This window comes from Lupinus angustifolius, chromosome LG04 (assembly GCF_001865875.1).
Source record: "Lupinus angustifolius cultivar Tanjil chromosome LG04, LupAngTanjil_v1.0, whole genome shotgun sequence".
Classification (NCBI taxonomy): domain Eukaryota; kingdom Viridiplantae; phylum Streptophyta; class Magnoliopsida; order Fabales; family Fabaceae; genus Lupinus; species Lupinus angustifolius.
The window spans coordinates 18,009,354-18,031,234 of record NC_032012.1 but is presented as its reverse complement, the minus strand read 5'-3'; the positions used below and the strand labels follow the sequence as shown (position 1 = coordinate 18,031,234).

Sequence of the window (21,881 nt, the reverse complement as noted above, 5' to 3'; positions counted from 1 at the left end):
GACATAGCATTGGGCTGAGATGCAAGAAACTTCTGAAATTGTTCTACCAGGTCAGACATGTTAGACCCAGAGTGAACCATCCCAGGGGTGGCAGATGGAGAAACAGCAGTAGCAGCAGTAACATTGGAAGATTGAGATGTGTGCTGAAAGTTCCTGTATTTCGACTGAGGCGGACGCCACTGAGGTGGTTGATAAGGTTGCTCCTTCTTCAATAATTTTGGACATTGAGCCTTCCAATGACCCTTTTCCTTACAGAAGCTACATTCATCATAATTGACTCTGCCTTGAGATTTTCCTTTCACAACAGGAGCAGCAAACACAGAGGGGCTTGGCAGAATCCCTTTGTCAACAATTCCCTTTTCAGAGTGGGACTTCAAACGAACTTCTTCAGCTAAAAGTTCATTAACAACAGAGTCAACAGATGGCAGAGGAGTGCGATGCAAAATGGAACCACGTAGGCCTTCAAAATCATTTCGAAGAGCCATCAAAAACTGTACTAAACGCTGTTGTTCCCGGCGATCAGTGTACGGTGTGAATGCTTGCAATTCTGCAGATTCAGTGAGTGCCAATTGGTCCCAAAGATTAGTCATAGCAGAATAAAACTCTTGGATGCTCATGCTATGTTGTTGGAGAGCTCGAATATCAATCTCTAACTGATATTGTTTTGCAAAATTGGACTGCACATACAATCGTTTAAGGTGCTCCCAAACCTGAGATGCTGAATCATATTTTGCAAGTTGAACACCAATAGATTGCGAAACAGAATTATTAATCCAAGTAATAATTTTCGAGTTGTTCACTTCCCAAGTTTCTAACTCCTTTGCATAATTTTCAGTAGCACTATTTGTAGGTTTAACAAAAGTTCCAGAAACATATCCCCACATTCGTTTACCAATCAGAAAATTTCTCATCACATAACTCCAATATGCATAGTTGGAAGATCCATTTAGTTGCACACTAATGGATTGCAAAGAATCATCTCTTTCAGTTGCCATAACTAACAAGCACAACAGCAGGGAAATCGAAATGCAAAGGGAAAGAGAAATAGAAAACCTGAAAAACTCGCTCAACGAAAACTGCGAATCTGAAACTGAGATCTCCGATCTGCGAAATGCGGAGGCTGATCTACCACTGCAAAGAAGAAGAAAAGATGATGGAACCCAGAAGCATTAATTGGATCCGCGAAAGCTGTGACCTTGGCAAACCTTGTTCTTGATACAATGTTAGATCAGCTGCATAGGAAGGAAGAGAGAAGGGAGAGGAGAAATGCAATTTGGAATTAATTATGGAGATAAGGCCAAAGGGCCAATACATATAGGAAGTTAAGTAAATACAAAAAGATAAGACTAGCCTTTACTAATAACTAAAATACATTTAACATGGATAACGGTATTTTTTGAATTGTTTTGGCTAAAGCAATTGGCATGTGCTTTTGGGATGGTGACTCTTGTTCTCGTGGTTATGGCAAATTGAAAGTCACAATTTCTGTTGTATCGTGGATTTTAATTCCATTTCATCTTTGAGGCTTTTAGTTTCCTTTCCCATCAATTTTAAGGACCAATTAATGTATTGTGGTTGAATTTATGATATCTTAATATTATCTGTTATTAATATACATCTTCTCTTTGTAATGCTAAAGGGTAAAGTGGTTTATACAAATAAGTGATATATGAAATTTGATGTGTTGGTAGGTTATCTCTAAAATAAAAAGGGATGAACTTAACTGAGGAAGTTGAAGTATTGAGTAATGATGAGGGGTAAAATCCAAGAGGGAGAGCTGGAAGTTTAGGGTTTGTAGTGTGTGAAAATGGAAAATGATATATCATTTTATTATAATCTCCTACTTATTCACCTATCCATAATAAGATGAAATATGTCACAATAAGATGAAATATGTTACAAGAAGATACTTTATTTATTAATATTAATGATTGAATTATAAATGACATGTGTTACTTTCTTGTGGGTATGAGGATTAGTAAGAGGATTTAGTATGAGGATATAACATTACTCATTTTTAAGGGAAAATGATATATCCTCCTACTACATTCTCCTACTTATCTCCTACACATAGTAAGATGCCATATGTTATAATGAGATATTTTATTTATTAATGATTAGTTTATAAGTGACATGTATCCATTTCTTATGGGTAGAATGATTAGTCGAAGGATTTAGTAGGAAAATATAACATTATTCATTTTTAAGTTTTGGGTTGATGTGCACATGTCATTTTATAATTGACTATATGTATCACTAGTATATAAAGTATTGCGGGCATCACTAGAGTAATTAATGTATAACCATATAAGACAAATGGGTAATGATGGTGGAAACTAGTTAGTGTTTTTCTATTTTTTAAATTGATAGATAATATGAAGAAGAAAAATGTAAAATGTTAACATCTCAATTGATGGAGCATTCTCCAACAATTTAAGACGGAATTCATTCTTATCACACTACTCATTTCACTCATTTTAATTGGTGCTTTAACTTCTTTTTACATCTAGATTCTCATAATCTGGAGTTTTTTGGAGACAAATATATCAAAAATACTTAAATGACTTTAGTAAAATGATATACTTATATTTTTGTACATTTTTCATTGTTGATTAGATTTTTAAATGATTAATAAAAAATATTATTGAATTATCATTATTTTAGTCATCTTCTATCTAATTTCACACTACTAATTAAGGGAAAGGTTTACCTCTCCCCTTCCCTTCCTCCCCATACTTGTCCATTGATCCCTATTATACAAAAAAAAGAATATTAGAAAGGTGATAGAGCAAATCGCAAGTGTGCAATTATGTCGTCAAGTAATAAAATATTGATCACACGAGGACTGAAAAACTCCTTTAATTATAACAATTAATTTATCTTTCTCTCAAATAGGACTTAAGAGTGAATTTAGAACAATTGATAAGAATAATTATGAAAATAGTAAAAAAGGTATTGAAATCTAATTTAGGAAGAGTTCACAGGATAAGAGTTACCGCATTTACACTCGCAAATGATTTTTTTGCTCCTTTTCATGAACTTTAAGTTATGAGGGTGCATTGCTCTTTGATATGTGTCATCCTCTCTGGAGCTCCGAAACGTGTACTCAATTGAAGTCGCACCTACTGTCGTGGTACAATTATCAATCAAATCATGAATCTTTCATCTTTTTATCCAGTCGCTTCGTAGCAACCTAATGTGAATTCCATAAACCCCGAGAATCCTAATACTACTCTCGTGAATTAGGATTCTAGTTTAAATAACTGAATGGTCATATAGTTGGGTTCACCTCTCGGTCTTTCCTCAATGTATCTAAGAGGTGTAATTTGTTGGCTAGACAACTAACGTAAATAAAACTCAGTTTAATGATTCAAATTACAACACACAATGAAATAGAAGTAAGAACAAGTATTTATTGAATGTAAAATGACATAACTATAATCCTATAAACAAAGAGAATTACTCACTCATGATGGAGAAGAGAATACGAAATTCTAAATTAGAGAATTGTTATGTAAAGTGTATCATCCTTCATGGAGAACCTCATTAATCATAATTACAAAATATTGGGCTAAACCCAACAACAAAAATCTAAAAAATAGGAATATAATATAACATCTATGACATATTTTGGCCCTTCAATTGGTCTTCACATAATTAAAAACATCCGTTCAACCCGAATAAAGAGGAATAAAAGCTAAAAACAATATGAAAGTCCTAATTATGTCCTAAAATGCAAATTAAATACGACGCAAATATATCATAATTTCACACTCATCAAAAGGTCGTCACCGCTTATATATCTTATTATACATTAATGAATTTGTGTCTCGCTTATTAAGTTGAAAATGTTAATTTGAAAAATGAAATAAAATAAGTTCTAAATCAAATCAAATTAATAAATATAAATATAAATATAGATATAAAGTAGAAAATGAGAATGTATACAACTTTTATATTTATGGAATAGTTATAAGACATGCTCTTGCATTGATTTTTCAGTATCACAGCTGATTGAGTTTCTAAAGAAAGTGGCCACTTCTAGTAATGTTCGTAAAGGAGTAAATAAGATCATAATTAGGGGTGGAAGTTTATAATAGATTAGGCTAGGTTAGACTCTTTTTGTGAACATGTTAGACTTAGGTTTTTTGAAAAGCCTGTTTAATTTAATAAGTCAAGTTTTAGGTCATCTAAAATGTCTATTAAACCTAATAGGTCAACCTATTTAGTTACATTATATAATAATGTTCATATTATACAATTTTAATATAAGTAATGTTATTATATATGTAATTTTAATATAAAAAATTATACAAAAATATAATTTAATTGTTAGGGTCAGAATGATCTAGTTAAAAGTAGACTTATTAGCTTATTTAAATGTACACATTATAGCATATTTCAAGATTATATAGTAAGTAGACCTTTAAATAGATTAACAGGTTAGATCATACTTTTAAATAGATTAACAGGCCAAGACTCATATATACTATATAGGCTCAACTTATTTAAGACAGTATGATCTACTATATTTTTCACCCTTAGTCACAATTAGGGATGTAAGTCGGCCAATATGTCAAAGCTAATGCTTGAATTTTTAAGAAAGAGATTTTCAAACATGTCTCATTTATTTAAGAATATAATATATACATAATATTGCAATAATATTTATATGAAAATAAAGTATCTTCTCGTACTAGTAGATAATTTATCTCCTTAAATTCACTCACTGTTTGATATGTATTGTATTTTTATTCCTTCAAGAAGTTTTCATTTTAAAATATATTATAAAAATAAAACACATGTCAAACACTTAATGAATTTAAGGAGATAAATTATGTTGGGAATGCTTGAAATATGTTATTGTATTAGTCTCACATTGTCTAGTATCAGAATAGAGTAGAATATCAATGTTATATATTGGACTCAGGTCTCTTGTTGTAATGTGCACCAGATATAAGCACCAAATAGAAACACCACATAGGCAGGTGGGCCCGTGGGTGTGCTAGGGTTTGTAATCCTATTCTCTAATAATATCTTGGTAGCCGCTCAGCGCTCCCGGGGACGTAGGCACAATTGGCCGAACCCCGTTAACAAATTCTCTTGTTTCTTCTCTTCTAATTACTCTATGCTTTTATTTGATTGCTTGTGACCAATGTTACGTAATGATCGCTTCCGCTGCACCAACAATTGGTATCAGAGCCAATTGGTAGTTGGCTCTTAACCCAGACGTTAGATAATGGCTAAAGAGGGTGAAGGCGTGATGGCTAGACAAGGTGCGTCAAAGGTAATGGCAAAGATAGAGTAGATGAGTTGAAGGAGAAGGAAACATGGTGGAACTATATTGTGGGCGATGTATGTGTTGATCCAGAACCCCATAAGTTCATGTATTGGGTTAGGATCAAGGTGGAGATAGAGACAAAGGTGTTGAGTTAGATGCTGACAATATCTCTCTAGATGTTGAGAGAATGTTCTCATTGGAGATGAGAAAGAGAATATCGTAATGGCGTGTGTGAGACGTCATAGTGAAAGATATTAATTGTTAGCAGATCCACAAAAGCACAAGGGTGGTGACTGACTTTGATGTAGGATGTGACATGAGTATTGACTTTGATGCAAGTTGTAACACGAGCAGTGGTAGAGATGCAGGAGTGTGACATGGGCATTGGCTTGGATGCAAGGATGTGACACAGACATTAGTTAGCATTGACGCAGGGTGTGTTGTGGGTATACTCCTTATGGTAGAGTATGATAGTTCTTTTGAATTAGGATTGTCGGAGTAGACAATGGTGGTAGCGGTTAAGGCTTTCCAAGGAAGCTCCAAGATTCAGTTTGACTGAGTATTGAAGAGGATGATTGTTGGTGAACTTGTGCATAGAGGTTCCAATATATCGAAAGACTTCCTAGCAATATGTGGCTAGGCGGCGTGTTCTATTTGATGGCGGTACGGGAAGTTGCACTACAAGTTTAGAGAGCTAGGCTCTTGGTAACATCGTCAAGGATACTTGGAAGGTCTATGATGGAGGGGAGTAGTTAAAGAGAATTAGACATTGAGCAAGGTGGAGTCATATATTCGCTAAGGTGGAGATTCTTGTGTAGATTTCCTAAGGAGCGAGATATTCGTCTATTTCAATCAAGGTGGAGATTGTTGGGAATGCTTGAAATATGTTATTGTATGAATCCCACATTGTCTAGTATCAGAATAGAGTAGAATATCAATGTTATATATTGGACTCAGGTCTCTTGTTGTAATGTGCACCAGATATAAACACCAAATAGAAACACCTCATGGACAGGTGGGTCCATGGGTGTGCTAGGGTTTGTAATCTTATTCTCTAATAATATAGTGGTAGCCGCTCAATGCTCTCGAGGACGTAGGCACAATTGGTTGAACTCGTTAACAAATTCTCTTGTTTCTTCTCTTCTAATTACTCTATGCCTTTATTTGATTGCTTGTGGCCAACGTTGCGCAACAATCGCTTCCGCTGCACCAACAAATTATCTATTGGTATAAGGAAATACTTTATTCTCTATTTATATATATTTATATATATTTAGTACATTATTAATCATTCTTTTGTATACCAACAACACATTGGTCTAGTAGTGTAAGGCCTCACTGAATCCCTAAGATCGAGAGATCGATTCCTGGGAGTGACACTTGTTGGGAGGGGTAGTCATGAACTCTGAAAGAGGTTATTTCCTTACCTAAAAAGATTATAAAATATCCTTGGTAATACAAAAAATTATTCATTTGTATTACAAAATTACTACATCGCTTGTAAATGATAGGTAATAGTGTAAAAAATTCTTTTTTATATATGTGCATACATTATTTTCTCACTTGATTTTAACCCATTTAATTTTATTTAAATTTAAGAAGCCTTCTTAAAATAATTTATGATCCATTTCAATTAATTTTAGGCAAAAATAATCATCTAATCTAATCATGGAATTAACTTGTGGTCTGATTTTTTATAATAAAACATCTTATATAATCCAGCACAAATATTATATGTGGTTTTAGATTGGTTCTGATTAGGGCTGACAATGAATTGAACCAACTTGTTATTCGTTCGGAACTCGATTCGTTATATAGCTTGATAAATTTGATTCATGAACCATATGAGCTGAATTTAAGCTGGAAATCGAGCTCGTTAAATAAATGAGTCAAACTTGAGTTAGATATAGTTCGACTCTTTAGGTTCATGAGCTGAGTCGTTAAATTATACATATATAGATAAGCTAATTTTTATATTTATTATGGTCCTACATTATTTTTTTATATTTATTGTTATTATATATAAACAATATTATATTTATATATATAACTTTTTTAAGTAATTTTCAAATTTTAATTAAATATTTGAGTTGTTCAAATGAACCATTCGAACTGAATCGAATAGTTCGTGAACTTAAACCGGGTAACTCAATGTCGCGACCCGATTTTCGGTTGGAAGACCGGCTCTACGACTTGGGAGGAAGCGAACGCGAATTTTACCTCTTCCGATTGATTTGGAGTCGCCACTACGTTTTTTGCGGTTAAAATGTAGAAAACTCTAATAAGCCCAATTAGGATAATATGGTCTTTAAACAAAGATTCTAAACTCGGGAGTCGATTATGGATCGGGGAAGGTATTAGCACCCCGTCCGCCCGTATTAAAACGGTACCCTCGTTAATAACATGGACTTGTATACCCTTAACAATTATTTGTTTAGAAATTAAATTAGTAAAACATAATATTTTTTTTATTTTTTATTATTGAGCCTGACAATATTGACTTTGGTCCTACGTACCCCTATTAAGGAGATCAAGGCTTACGTAGTTCTAGTTCGAAAATTATTTAGCTACTTTGGTTGATTGTGTGATTTAGAAAATACCGATAGGTTTAAAAATGTTAATTTATTGAATTGATTAATATATAATTGTTTGGTTCAATGAGACTAATAGTTCAGGAACGGTGTTGGTCGTAGACCTTCTCCTCATTTCCGGGGAGTTAGAGACGACTCGAACCATAACCTCACTATAAAAATCCCAATTTGTTCGGTAAAATAATATTGGGTTATTTTTAGAATTAGGTAGCAAAATAGGCCGGGGAATTATTTTCTATATACATGATTAATAGCTTAGAGACAGCATTGGTTGTAGACCTTCTTCTCGTTTTCGGAGAAGTTAGAGACAACTCGAACCATAACCTCACTACGTAAATTTCATATTTAACTTACCCGTAATATAGTGTTGCTCTATTTTATAATTAACATATTAAGTATTAAAATAGTTTTAGAATCATTTACTTTATATGGAGTTAAATGAAAGAATGGTTTTGAAATTTTTTACAGCTTTACCGTATAACCTAATGCATTATCATTTATCCAAGACTTTGGTTATGCATTGAATTGGTTTGCTGGAGATTAATTATATATGGATTTAGGCATGAAAAAGGTTATTCAAATAATAAACAAAAACCAAAAGGTAAGAATAACAAAACAACAAGAACAAACTGTCCTTCCGAGTGTTGATTCTTTATCTACCGATGTTCTGCTTCGGTGTTGTACTTGCTGCCCTTGTTTAGCACTGTTGTAATGTCCTCTGTTTTTTACGGTTGAAATGCTCTCTGCGTTTACTGAGTATATGTGTGTCGCTTTACGCTGCTCGTGAAATGTGAGCCTATTTTAGGTTGATTTTTGTTGGATGTATGGAAGTAGTGCTCTGGTTATAGTTGTGTATAATGTATGACTTTTCTCTCTATTCTCTGAACGTATGTGTCTTTTTTTTTATCTCTGGAATCCTCTCTCATGTTTTTCTATTGATAGCTGTACGCCCTTTATAGCTGTGTGTTTATGTTGTACTGCCCTTTTGCTTTCTGGTTATCCATTCTGAAACTGCTCAATAATTATTTCCATTCATGCTGATTATGATTATATGTAACTGCTGAGATATTTCTGAATTCTCACCTAAGATATAGGAACATATACCCTGACTCTTGCTCTTTTCTGATTATTCCTTTCAGTTTTGAATAATGCTCAATGATTACTAATAATCATTTTACCTCTAATTACTCCATTTAAATTGATTGCTGCCTAATCCTGCTGTTTTGGAATCCTTTTCTGAATATTTGCCTTTTATGCCTACTTGAATACATAACTGAAAAAGGAATATGCCAATTGGTGATGACTTCTGGTTTGCATTTTTGAAATTCTTATGTTGTCCCAGTTATTGCTGATTTATGCATACGTAACTGTTGGAGAAGATTTTTATTTGCCAATGATGACCATAATTGGAGTAGGATGGTAACTGGCCTTTATCATCAATATCAAATCAACCTACTCCATCACAGCAAGGAAATTAGATTTAGATGCTGCATTTTCTTGGCAATTCTAACCCATTCTCCAATTTTGGATCTTTTTGTTTCATATTTCTAGATTTGTTTGGTCTGTTAAGATATGGTGGGGTAGTGGTAGATGACTTATGGATTGTTGAGATTTTTTTGGGTGATTTTGAGTGATACGATGTTTGAGGTTTTGAATGGCCAATGCTATTAACAATGGTTGTTGCACACCATTTTGCTTTAACCCAGTTAAGGATGATTGAATTATTTGGTTTAATCATGTTTTGATTGTTTTAGCTTTCTGGGTGACACTAAAAGCAAATATATGTTTCCTTTGATTTGCAGTGATCTTTGCATCGTGGCATCCCAGGTCCAGGTGTATACCCACGAAGAGGTGAAGAATGCCACACTTGGGACGATAATTGATGATGCCAATAGCTGTTTAGATCAGGCACCAGTGATCACAGAGGCATCTGAGTCTTCCTTAGCAATATATTTTTGTTATAATCTCATTGTATCCTATTTTGTTCTTCCATTTTTGATTTCTTCTTGATGCTCATGTAATATTGTTTGTATTAGGGGCGAAACCAGTGCCCGGTTCATGTAATTTCCATATTGATTATGATAATATTTGTAACATCAACGACAAAAAATGCCCTCAAGAATAACTTTGTTTTCACAAATAATTAGAAATAACCCGAAAGACCCATGATGTTTACGGACCAATCCGTTAAATATTAGTTTAGTGATGCAGTGGGTTCTTTGATATCATATGCATGTGACTCATACCCAACAATATTAATCCATAAATTCCTGAAAAAGATGATTTATTATGCACAAGAAAAAAAAAAGGTTGGACAAAATCGAGTGTTCACACTCAAGCTAAAAAAATAACGCGTATCGAACTCGAGTCGAGTTTCAAGTTGAATCAATCCTTATCGAGATGAACCGAGCTGAGCTCTGGTTCGACTCGTCAGCTCGTTTCCAACCCTACTTTTGATATTTTTATTATTATTATAAAATATAGACAATACACATACACGTAAAAATAACTCAAATATTAAGTATAATAATACGCTTTAAAATATTAAGTATTCTTCATAAAGAAAGAAAAAGCAAAGCATAATTTAATTGTGTATTGTTCTCATTTATGCAATTCGATTGCACTTTAAAGTGCATCAATACTTTAGGCTCTTCAACAGCATAGATAGAATAAGCTAGTAGATTTTGGCTTTTGTTAGACTTTTGGCTTTTATGTGCTTTTTGTTCACCAACCCACCGTCAATATAAAGGTACCACAAATCTGACACAGCTTCGCTATGCATTCATAATAAGCCAAATTTATCCATTCATAACAACAATATAAAGGTACCTTAACAAGTTAATATAACATAATATATCATGCTACCATAAAAAGTTTTCAAACAAACCACAATAACGTTCTTAACAAAAAATCGTAAAGAATTAAAATGAGAAAATGCTGAAATATTGTATCATGTTTAACATGAATTTGCAAGAGGAAATGCTACACATACAACACAAGTAAAGCAAGATTAAAACATGCCAAAATCAAAAGAGGAAAGGGTTTGAGGACTCTAGGCACTATTGGCTCTGTGGTATTGCTATTGGACGTTGTGATTTAAATTTTAGTTACAGTTACAATTCAGATCACAATTCCTGCAATTAAAAAAATATTATAAAATTTGATATGATTTGAAGCGACCTAAATATAATTTGATGTAGGTCAATATGACCATATTTTTGTGATTCAATATCATAATTATAATAATACAATATTGGAGTCGGATCATGTCATCTATAAAACACTCACACTATCTTTGCCTTTGTGAGCTTCTTGGTGACACTGTGATGGAGAGTGTATTTGCATAGGATACACTATCCATTAGGGGTGAGTATGGGCCGGGTTGGGACGGGTTAAGACTTGTCCTTACTTGGTCCTAAATATTGATCGGGTCACTTTTTTGAATCCGGACCTGGTTCTAGACCTGAAGCTAACCCGATCCTAAATAACGACCGAGTCAGCCTTTAAACCCGACCCGACCCTAGACCCGATTAAATATAATGCATACTCATTTTAGATAAAGATTTCTCTATTATTTATTATTATGAATATGTAGTTTGATATATAAAATGATACATGTATATATGTATTATTAATCATGTATATATTATGGAAAATTAAAGAATAAATTATACTTTCGACCAAAAGGGTATCATTACTTTGTACACATTTGAGTATAAACATATACAAACATGATGAGCGAATAACCCTGAGACGGACGGGTTGGGTCATGCTTAGTCCCTAGTCGACCCTAAATATTGATTGAGTCTATATTTAGAACCCAAACCCGGCCCTAGACCTAATCAGGCCCGACCCTATTCGGACTCGATCATGATTGGGTCGTGCAGGTTGAGCGGATAGGGCTGGATCCTGCAAAATCCTACTTACCATGGTAAGGTCTTTTCAAGCAGAGACGGTGAAGTGTGAAAAGATGAAGAGGGCACGCATCAGTGATACAATTAATGAGAAGTCACCTGAAGAAGCACACAGATCAATGATAGAATTAATGAGATAAGTGACCTAATGAGGCACACCAACGTCAATCATTAAGTAAATAACACCACTCTTTAAAAAATAAATTCTAATACCAGAACCAAGATCATGAAGATGGAAATTTATTTTTTATTTTTAATGACAAAGTTATAATTTCATTATATATAAAAAGTATAAAATTATATTATATTGTATTTTCTTTTTTGTTTCAATTACTTACCTCTATGGAATACCTACTCCAAAACTATATATATCATTTTTTTAACAAATACTAAATGTACCACTTTTCAATAAAAATTACTTGTATTAAAATCTTAAACATGCACAAAACCCCTTGTTGTGAATTACTATCTCTTCATATTTCAATAAATATTTTCTATTAATAAGAGATAATAATTTACGACGAGTATCAGTTTTATCTCCAATTATAAATAAGTTTTCGCTAGTGCAAAAATAACAAAGTGTAAGACATTGCACAAAAATTATGAAAATTTTCATAATTTTTACTTTTTTGATCGTTGAAAATATATGCCGACACACAGATTCCTCACAAGCGAGTTCCATATTTGGAATAGACCTAAAACAAATGTTAACTTCTATGACCAAAAAATAATATTTAATAAAAAGTTTATTTAATTTTACTTGATGCTTGACACTAAAGTAATACTTTTGGGATTGTATGACCTCTTGGTTTAGAGATTTGAGTTATAATTTTTTTGCAATATCTTTTCACAGCGGTGAATTAGAAGTTCATGTCTTACTTTTCTTAATTGGTTTTTCCCATAAATTTGGTGTATTAAATAATATTTTACAAATTTTAAAAAACTTATTATCACATTCTTTGATCATAGATTTTTCTTATGACAAAAATTTAAGTATTAGATAAGTGTTACATACTACTTTGTAATAATATTTGAAATAAATAATAATTAATTTAAATAAATGTTAAATTCTCATTATTTTTTTGATTTGAATCTATTGACTAATTAAGAATCATACAATCCTCATTGTCATCATATGAGATGATGACAATAATATGACGAGGTGTTACAATCATTTTTTGTTTTGGAAATTTGTTGTTGGAAGGATCAACACTTCTTTCTTAATTTTTGTTGTTTGAACCAAACTTTTGGTGCGTGATCGTTGTGCAGTGTTGGTTACAATCAATCAAATAAAGACATATGAGAAGAAATAAGAGAATTTGTTGACGGGGTTCGGCCAATTGTGTAAACGTCCCTGAGAGCACTGAGCGGCTACCAAGATATTATTAGAGAATAAGGATTACAAACCTTAGCACACCCATGGGTCCACCTGCCTATATGATGTTTCTATTTGGTGTTTATATCTGATACACATTATAACAAGAGACCTGAGTCCAATATATAACATTGATATTCGATTCTAATACTAAATAATGTGTGACTAACAAAATAACATATTTCAAGCATCCTCAACACAAACTTTTCTTCCAACCATTCTGTCGGAAGCTGAAATATAATTTTTGTATAGGATGATGTGAAATTATTTTTGAACCCATCTAAAGTGTTTAAAAATATATAATCTAAATATTTTAAAATTATTAAACAAATCCTAGTTGCATTTCATATCCTTAAGGAGGACCTAAGGATTACTGTGTCGTGGGTTCCAATGCCAGTTACTATTAAAATTTCAACCTTGGAATGCAGGCTTGCCGATAATATTAAAATAGTTGAGTTTTTGTTAGTTGGTTGGTTAATTTAGTTAGGTTAATTAGTTTTTCATTCCCTTTTATATAGAGGATTCAATGTAACATTGTTAATAATTATTCAATAAATGATTTTCTCATTATTTCTTTTTTGCTATATCAAAATTTTTGCATTGCTATGTCATTTTAATAGTGACATCATTTTTATTTAATGTCAATGCCTATTTATAATATTTAATGTAATACAATTAACTTTGTGCTATACTGTCAAAGCAGTGTAAACATATTTAATCTAATTATTTTAAAGGTTAATAAACAGAATGAAGGTGCAGTTCATATGGTTAGGATTAATCCTGGAGGTATTAGAGGGCCGTGGGTTTGAATTGAAACCCATTGGCATCATTTTTTATATAATTTCAGGCGTTTTAAAACACTATGTTTAGTTAAATACTTTAATATTCTAAATCAATTTTCAACCTTTTCAATATTGCACTTTAAAACATTTGGTAATATCATTTCAATAGAATGTAATACATATGTCATTTGAATAGAATGTAATCCATCACATAGGTAAATTTAACTAGTAATAATAAAAGGACATAGTCCACATCTATCAACCTAATAAATTTTCTAATAAATAATAATAACATAACTGCGAATCTGTTCTTATAGTAAGGATTTAGCCAATTATTATCCATCCTCAAAGAATATAAATTACACATTAGGAGAAGACAAACCTTGGTCCAAGGTAGGGAAAGACTAACAACTTTATCAAGGGTTTATATTCAAATTTACATATACCTTGGTCGGGTCTGGGTATAGAAATATAGAATGATTCAATTAGTATTTGACTAATTAAATTATATTGTATATATTATACTATGTTGAAAAATTAATAAAGAAAATTGATAAATAATTTTATTTACACTATTTATTGAAACAAAATGTGAATTTGTGATATCCAGTTTTTAGAAGTGCAAACAAAGGTAGTAGTTACATGTTTGATCTTTCATAACAACATTTTAGTAAAAATTAAGTTATTTTTATAAAATAATTATTTCAAATGAATGTTAGAATTTCCTTCATGATTGTCAATCATAAGATCTTGAATTTCATAATTCTCATATATAAAATAAAATAAGTATACAAAATCACATTTGAATTTATGTTTCTCAAATCTATTTCTTTCATGTGCTTTTAGAAAGTTTTTGATACGATGGTCTTCCTCAACTAAATCTTGAATTTATTTTGGGACCTTCGTTTTCTCCCTGACGGGGAGAGGTGAAAACTATTTATGATTTAATGTCTTGAGGATCATAACAGTTCTTTGTGTATTAACATATAAAGTTCTTATTATCCCTTATATTCTAACTGTTTGAGTATCTAATTATTAAGTTGATATTTATTATCAGTTTTAGAAGTCTTATGTATTGTTAGAAATTAGATCATTTTTTTTGTAATCCTAAATAAATAGGCAATATAATTATATTAAATATATGATGTTCATCTGAATTAGAAATTGATTTCTAATAATGAAAACCAACACGTATGACTAATATGGTTTAAATGAAAACAACTGGTATATAACTATAACTGGTACGATTTCAATGAAATCTGACATGAATGACCAGTAGGGTATTCGTATATTTAATTTCAACAATTACCAACCAAATTATTATTAATTGTGGATTTTTGTTTAATTATTTTATTTTAAATTAATTTTGCTTCATATTCCATACTTCTTCAATCTCCTTATATAATATTATTTAAATTCAAATAATATATATATGTAGACGATTTTTAATAACTTAGTTGATAATTGGCAAAGTCATATCTTAGGATAGAGATTAAAAAAACATATTAATTAAATTAGGAGTTTTGTAGAAATGTTATAAGACAGATGTTAACAATATATGAGTGAGTAAATTAAACTAAAGATATCAGTCCACAAACTAATAAACATTCCATTTTTCATATAAGGTTACTTATAGTCTCTTGGATGTCTATCTTACTCAAAAGAATTGAAGTTTGAAAAAGAAAACACACAAGATTCCTGCATGATTAGATTTGGAATAATAGAAGAATAAAAATGATAGGGAACAAAATAACAATTAGGGGAATATTAGAAATCAAACTTCAAGAAAATAAATATGTATTTGGTTGATTGATTGAATTGAATAAAAAAGTTGAATAGAAAAATTACCAGTGTCTTATATAAAAAGGAAGGAAACCTAACTACACTAAGGGAGCACGTCTGTTGTCCCATGATTTGTGTCTAGGGTTGGAAATGAGCCGAACCGAGTCGAACCAGAGTTCAACTCGATAAGGATTGGTTCAGCTCGAAACTCAACTCGAGTTCGATACGAGTTATTTTTTTAGCTAGAGTTCGGCTCGGTTAAAGTTCGGGAACTGTTCGGTTCAGTTCGAATGATTCATTTAGACAACTCAAATAATTAATTAAATTTTGAAAAATAATGCAAAAAGTTATATATACATCTATATATATATATACATATACATATATATATATATACATATACATTTGTTTATATATATAATAACCATAAATATAAAAAATAATATTTGGTTCATAATAAATATAAAAATTAGTTTATATATATATATATATATATTTGTATATATATAAATATATCGAGCTAGCTCATGAATCTAACGAGTCGAACTATATCTAACTCAAGTTCGGCTCGTTTATTTAATGAGCTCAATTTCCAGCTCAAGTTCGGCTCATTTGGTTCATGAACCAAGTTTATAGGGCTAAATAACGAATCGAGTTTCGAACAAATACCGAGTTGGTTCGGTTCATTGTCAGCCCTATTTGTGTCACTCCATGTGTCATCAGTTATGATTGGTTGAAGAGAATGTATTTAAGTTAAAAAATAATTAATAAACATTTTTCTGACCAATCACAGTTGATAACACATGAAATGATATAAGTTATGGGACAGAAGACGTACTTCGTTAACCTAATAATCAAAATTAACTCATCAACTAAATGGTAAATAAACTTCAACTCAATACTAGTCTAATTCAATACTTAAGATACCCAAATATATTTCAACAACCAAATATTTGTCTCAATCATATTTCTCGTTACCACATTTTACCCACTCAATTTTGTTTTTTATAACCTATTTATAATTTATAAGATAAAAAATGTAGAAAGTAAAATATTTTATATGAGGATTTTTAAGAGATCATATTATTTTTATATGGAAAAACTAGATGAATCATTCTTATCCACCACATAATCTTTTCATTTTCCCATCAATGACAAATGACTCAGCTTCTGTGAAACTTGCATCATCATCAAGGATGAGTCGTGATTGATAGCAAAAGAAATGAAGCAAGATGAACACAACTCAAGAAAAGAAAAGTAGAAAATAGAAGAGGAAAAACTATGAAACAGAAAAATAGAAAGTTTCCAAAAGAGAAAACTGGAAAGTAAAACTAACTAACATAATTATGAAAAACTACTAAAAAAGGAAAGAAAAATTATTTAACTAAATTTGGCTGAATTGGGTTCTGATTGATGGTGAGAATCATCTTTGGCCCAAATGGGGTTATTCTTAACATTCCCCACCAGTTGACATATGAATGTTGATTATGCCAAGCTTGGAAATGATTTTTCGAAAAGGAGAAAAATCGAGAGATTTTGTGAAGATATCTACCAATTGTAAGGAAATAGACATAGGTATGAGATGGATAATGTTGTTCTGCAATCTTACACGAATGACATGACAAACTATTTCTATATGTTTAGTCCTATCATGAAAGATAGGATTTGCAGCAATGTGCAATGCTAATTTGTTGTCACGGAATAAGGTAATTAGTGTTGTGTGAGATATGCAAAGATCCTGAAGAAGAAATAGTAACCATTGGGCTTCACAAGCTGCCATTGCAAGGGCTCTATACTCTGCTTTTGAGGATGACCTTGAAACCGTGTTCTGCTTGCTTTTTGAAGAGATGAGGGCATTACCAAGGAATAAACACCATCTTGTAACTGATCTTCTTGTGTCCAAGCAAGTTGCCTAATTAGAGTTTGAATATTCCTTTAATATATTAGTGTTATTGATGGGATAGAAAATTCCTTGACCATGTGAGCCCTTCAAATATTTAAGGATTCTGGTTACAGCTTGGAAATATGAAGTAGTTGGAGATGAGATGAATTGACTTAGGCATCCTACAACAAAACATATATCGGGTCTAATGTGTGTGAGATATATGAGTTTGCCCATAAGCCTTCTGTAACTAGTAGGGTCGACAAAGAGAGTCCCCAAACTAGATTGAATTTTGGAGTTGTAGCCTGTAGGAGTTGATGTTGGTTTTGATGCAAGGGAACCAGATTCCTCCAATAAATCTAGAGTGTAGGTCATATGATATAATGATATCCCTTGTTTTAATCTTGCAACCTCCATGCCCAAGAAATACTTCAAGTCAGCAATGTCCTTTATACTGAATTTGTTATGCATAATTAGTTTGGTGTGATTGATTTCCTCAAAATCATTTCTTGCCAAAACCAAATCATCTACATACACTAGAATGACAGTGAAGCCTTTGTTAGTAGATTTAACAAACAAAGAATAATCAAAATAGCATTTAAGAAAACCAATTTGAATTAAGGTGTTAGAAAGCTTATCATGTCACTGCTGACTTCCTTGTTTTAATCTATAAATGGATTTTTCAAGCTTGTAAACAAGGTTGGAGTTACTAGTATGGAGGCCTGGAGGTATCTTCATGTAGACTTCTTTTTTCATATCTAATGTAGTGTTGATGTCAAGCTATTGTAGGTACCAATTATTGATAGCAGGAAGGGACAAGAGAACTCTGATTATGGTCATTTTTACAATAGGACTGAAAGTGTCCATATAATCAACACATTTTGTTTGGGTATATCCTTTTGCTACTAACCTAGCTTTATACCTCTCTATGGATCCATTTGAGTTATGCTTGATTTTGAATACCCATTTGCAGCCTATGGCTGTCTTATCAGATGGTAGTTTGGTTAGAATCCAAGTACCATTCTTGGCAATGGCAAATAGTTTTGTATTAATGGCTTCTTTCCAACATTCATGCTTGATGGCTTCTGAATAAGTGGTTGGTGTATGTGTAATGGAAATAGCTAAGGGTAGTGCATAAAGTTAGGAGATAGTTGATCTTAGGTTAATGTACTACTAATAGGGTATTTGGCATTGGGGTAATATGATTTGGTATTGGAAATAAGGATGCAATGATAATCATCTAGATAGGTGGGAGGTCTTCTAATCTTTTGAGACTGTCTTGTAGGAACAAAGTCAAGATTTTGGGCAACAAGGTTATGAGGCTATTGGTCTGTAGGAGTTGGTATGAGAAGGTGAGTCTCGAGTAGGGAATAAGAGAAAATATCAGATTGATTGATGGACAAGATAGGAGTATCCTTTTGAACATAGTGGCATGTATGTGATTTATTGTGATTGAAAGGAAATATATGCTCAAAAAATTCACATTTCTTGATAAAAAAATTTCATTAGTACTAAAATCAAGTAAAATAAAACCTTTTGTACCCTGTTTGAATCCCAGGAAAATACATTTTTTAGACCTAGGGTCCAATTTCTTGTTATGACATACTAAATTTGAAACAAAATGAAGACTACCAAAGATCTTTAAGTTTGTTATATCATGTAATTTTGTTGAAAAATATCTTATAAGGAGACTTATTCTTTAAGAAAGAGCTAGGTTGTCTATTGTTCAAGTGTATGGCATGAGAAACAACATAGTTCCAAAAACACCTAGGCATGTTTGATTCAAAAATCAATGCTCTACATATGGCAAGAATATGTTGATGCTTTCATTCAACAACACCATTCTGTTGCGGTGTTTCAACACAAGATGTTTGATGATTAATTCCTTTCGAGGCATAGTAGTTGGGCATGGGAAATTCTTTTTCATTGTCACTTCTAATGGCTTTAATAGTTAATTGAAGTTGTGTTTCAATGTAAGTCACAAACTGCCAATAAAGCTGATTGGTTTCAAGTTTTTGCTTCATAAAGAAGATCCAAGTAAATCTAGTCATATCATCCATAACAGTGAGGAAGTATATTTGCCCAAAAGTGGATGGAACAGAAATAGGTTCCCAAATGTCTATAGGAATCAAATCAAAAGCATGAGCAGAAATGATATTACTAGCAAGATAAGGCAGCCTTTTCTACTTGGCTAATTGGCATACTTCACAAGGGTCAATGCTTTTATTATATTTCATAAAAGGAAATTGAGTTTGCATAACAATCATTTTGTTATTAGACAAGTGTCCTAGTTTAGAATGTCAAAGATTATAATTATTGTTGTTGGTACAAGCATTTACAACATGGGGTCTAGGATAATTCTTGTTATAATCCTTCAAGACATACAATCCTCCCTTTTGTTCAACTGCACCAATCATCCTCAAGGAGTGTGGGTCCTAGATTTGACAATGATTGACGATAAAAGTTAGGGTGCAGTCCAAGAAGGTGGTGAGTCTTGAAATAGATATAAGGTTAAAGTTAAACATGGATACATATTGCACATTATCAAGGTATAGTAGATCGGAAAAAATAATTGTTCCAACATAATTTGCAGTGACTTGGTTGCCATTGAGCAAGATAATAGAAAGAGGCTTAATCCTCTTATAATTTTGATATGCAGATAAAGAGTGACAAAAATGGTTTGTTGCTCCACTGTCAAGAATCCAAGAGGTCGATCTTGACTCATGTGCTAATGATATATAGGGATTACTTGAGTTATGTTGTTCTTGGTGCATATGAACTGAGTTAGGAGTGGATGTTATTTGAATAGCATTGTGATTGTTCTAACTCATGGACTGTTGAATCATATATTTCAAGGTATGATGTTGAGCTGGTTTGAAGGGTAAATCTGCTTCTGATTTTGCTTCCTTAGGAGTAGAATCTATTAACTCTTCTTCATTATTAGGGTGATCATCATCTCTCTGCACTACATAGTTGTTGATATTACTTGAGTTGCCTTGGTATCCTGGGGTAAAACCATGCATCTTATAACATGAATCAGTTGTGTGTCCAATTCTTTGACAGAAGATACAAGATTTTTTATTTCTCCCTCTGCCTGAAAAGTTAGACCTCCCTAGTGCATTGTATCTACTTCTGTTAGGACCTCGAAAACTCCTTCCTCTTCCCCTCTGCCTTGATTCATAATTGCTACTTGAAATGTTAGCATAAAAACTTGGATCCTCCAACAACATTTGTCTTTCTTGTTGAATTTTAGAGTGGAGAAAACCTTGTTGATTGGTGGGAGAGGGTCTAATAACATGATCTGAGATCTGACAGGTGAGAATTGATCATTCAAACCTCTCAAAAAACAAATCACATAATCATTCTCTCTATACTTCCTCATGGTGGGAATCAAGTGACAACTACACTTAATCTCACACTCGTATATATGAATAGGTTTGTAGTTCTCTAACTGTTGCGATATCTCTCTGATTTGGGTGAAGAATTTGCTAATAGACTGATTTCCTTGTTTGATGGAATGAATTTACCAAATGAGATCGAAATTTTGAAATATGTCACCTTGATAATATTTCTCCCTAAAGTCATCCCAAATTTCTTTGGCATTTTCCATCACTAACACACTTTGAACAATTGATGGCTCAATAGATTGAGCGAGCTAAGATACAACAAGATTGTTGCATCTCTTCCAATCATTGAATGCATGATCATTAGGAGGAGGTTTTGGGAGAGTGCCATCGATGAATTATAATTTATTCTTGGTCTCAAGTGCCATCAACATAGCACGAGACCATAGCTGATAATTTTCTCCATTCAAGCGAGAAGAAACTAAAGTGGCACCCAGATTCTCATTGGGATGCATATAGTATGGGCTTGAAGGGTCAAGAATATGATTCATCAATTGATTCGCCATTTGTTGAACAATGTGAAGAAAAGCTATTGAAGAAATATTTGAGAAAAATTAAAGGGAAAAACGAAAAAGAGGGTTTGAGTTTACTAGCACAATGGTAGCAGAGACACCCTTACAAGGGTGCTCTGATACCATGTGAAACTTGCATCATCATCATTGGGGATGAGTCTTGGTTGACAGCAAAAGAAATGAAACAAGAAGAACACAACTCAATAAAAGAATGAACCTCTTTGATTTATTGGTAAACTTTAATATTGAAGAACTTAATCTGAATACTTGAGATTTAACACAATACTAAAGCTAAATATATATAGCCCAAAAGAAAAAAAAAAGTGTAAAAACTATAAAATAGAAAAAGCTGGAAAGT

The 21,881-nt window shown here is 32.3% G+C and overlaps 1 protein-coding gene across 1 annotated transcript; it reads right to left on the bottom strand.

Moving 5' to 3' along the window:
• Nucleotides 209–995, bottom strand: LOC109344672. The gene is made up of 2 exons (XM_019583426.1): nt 384–995; nt 209–295 (listed from the first exon to the last, which is right to left on the bottom strand). Exons 1-2 carry the CDS (start codon nt 993–995, stop codon nt 209–211), a joined length of 699 nt encoding a protein of 232 aa, XP_019438971.1.

Excerpts from the sequence above, each read along its gene's own strand:
- LOC109344672 (XM_019583426.1), bottom strand. The coding sequence starts at position 995 with ATGGCAACTGAAAGAGATGATTCTTTGCAATCCATTAGTGTGCAACTA. Across the intron at positions 296-383 it reads ATGAACTTTTAGCTGAAGAA|GAAAATCTCAAGGCAGAGTC; the intron begins GTTCGTTTGAAG and ends CTGTTGTGAAAG.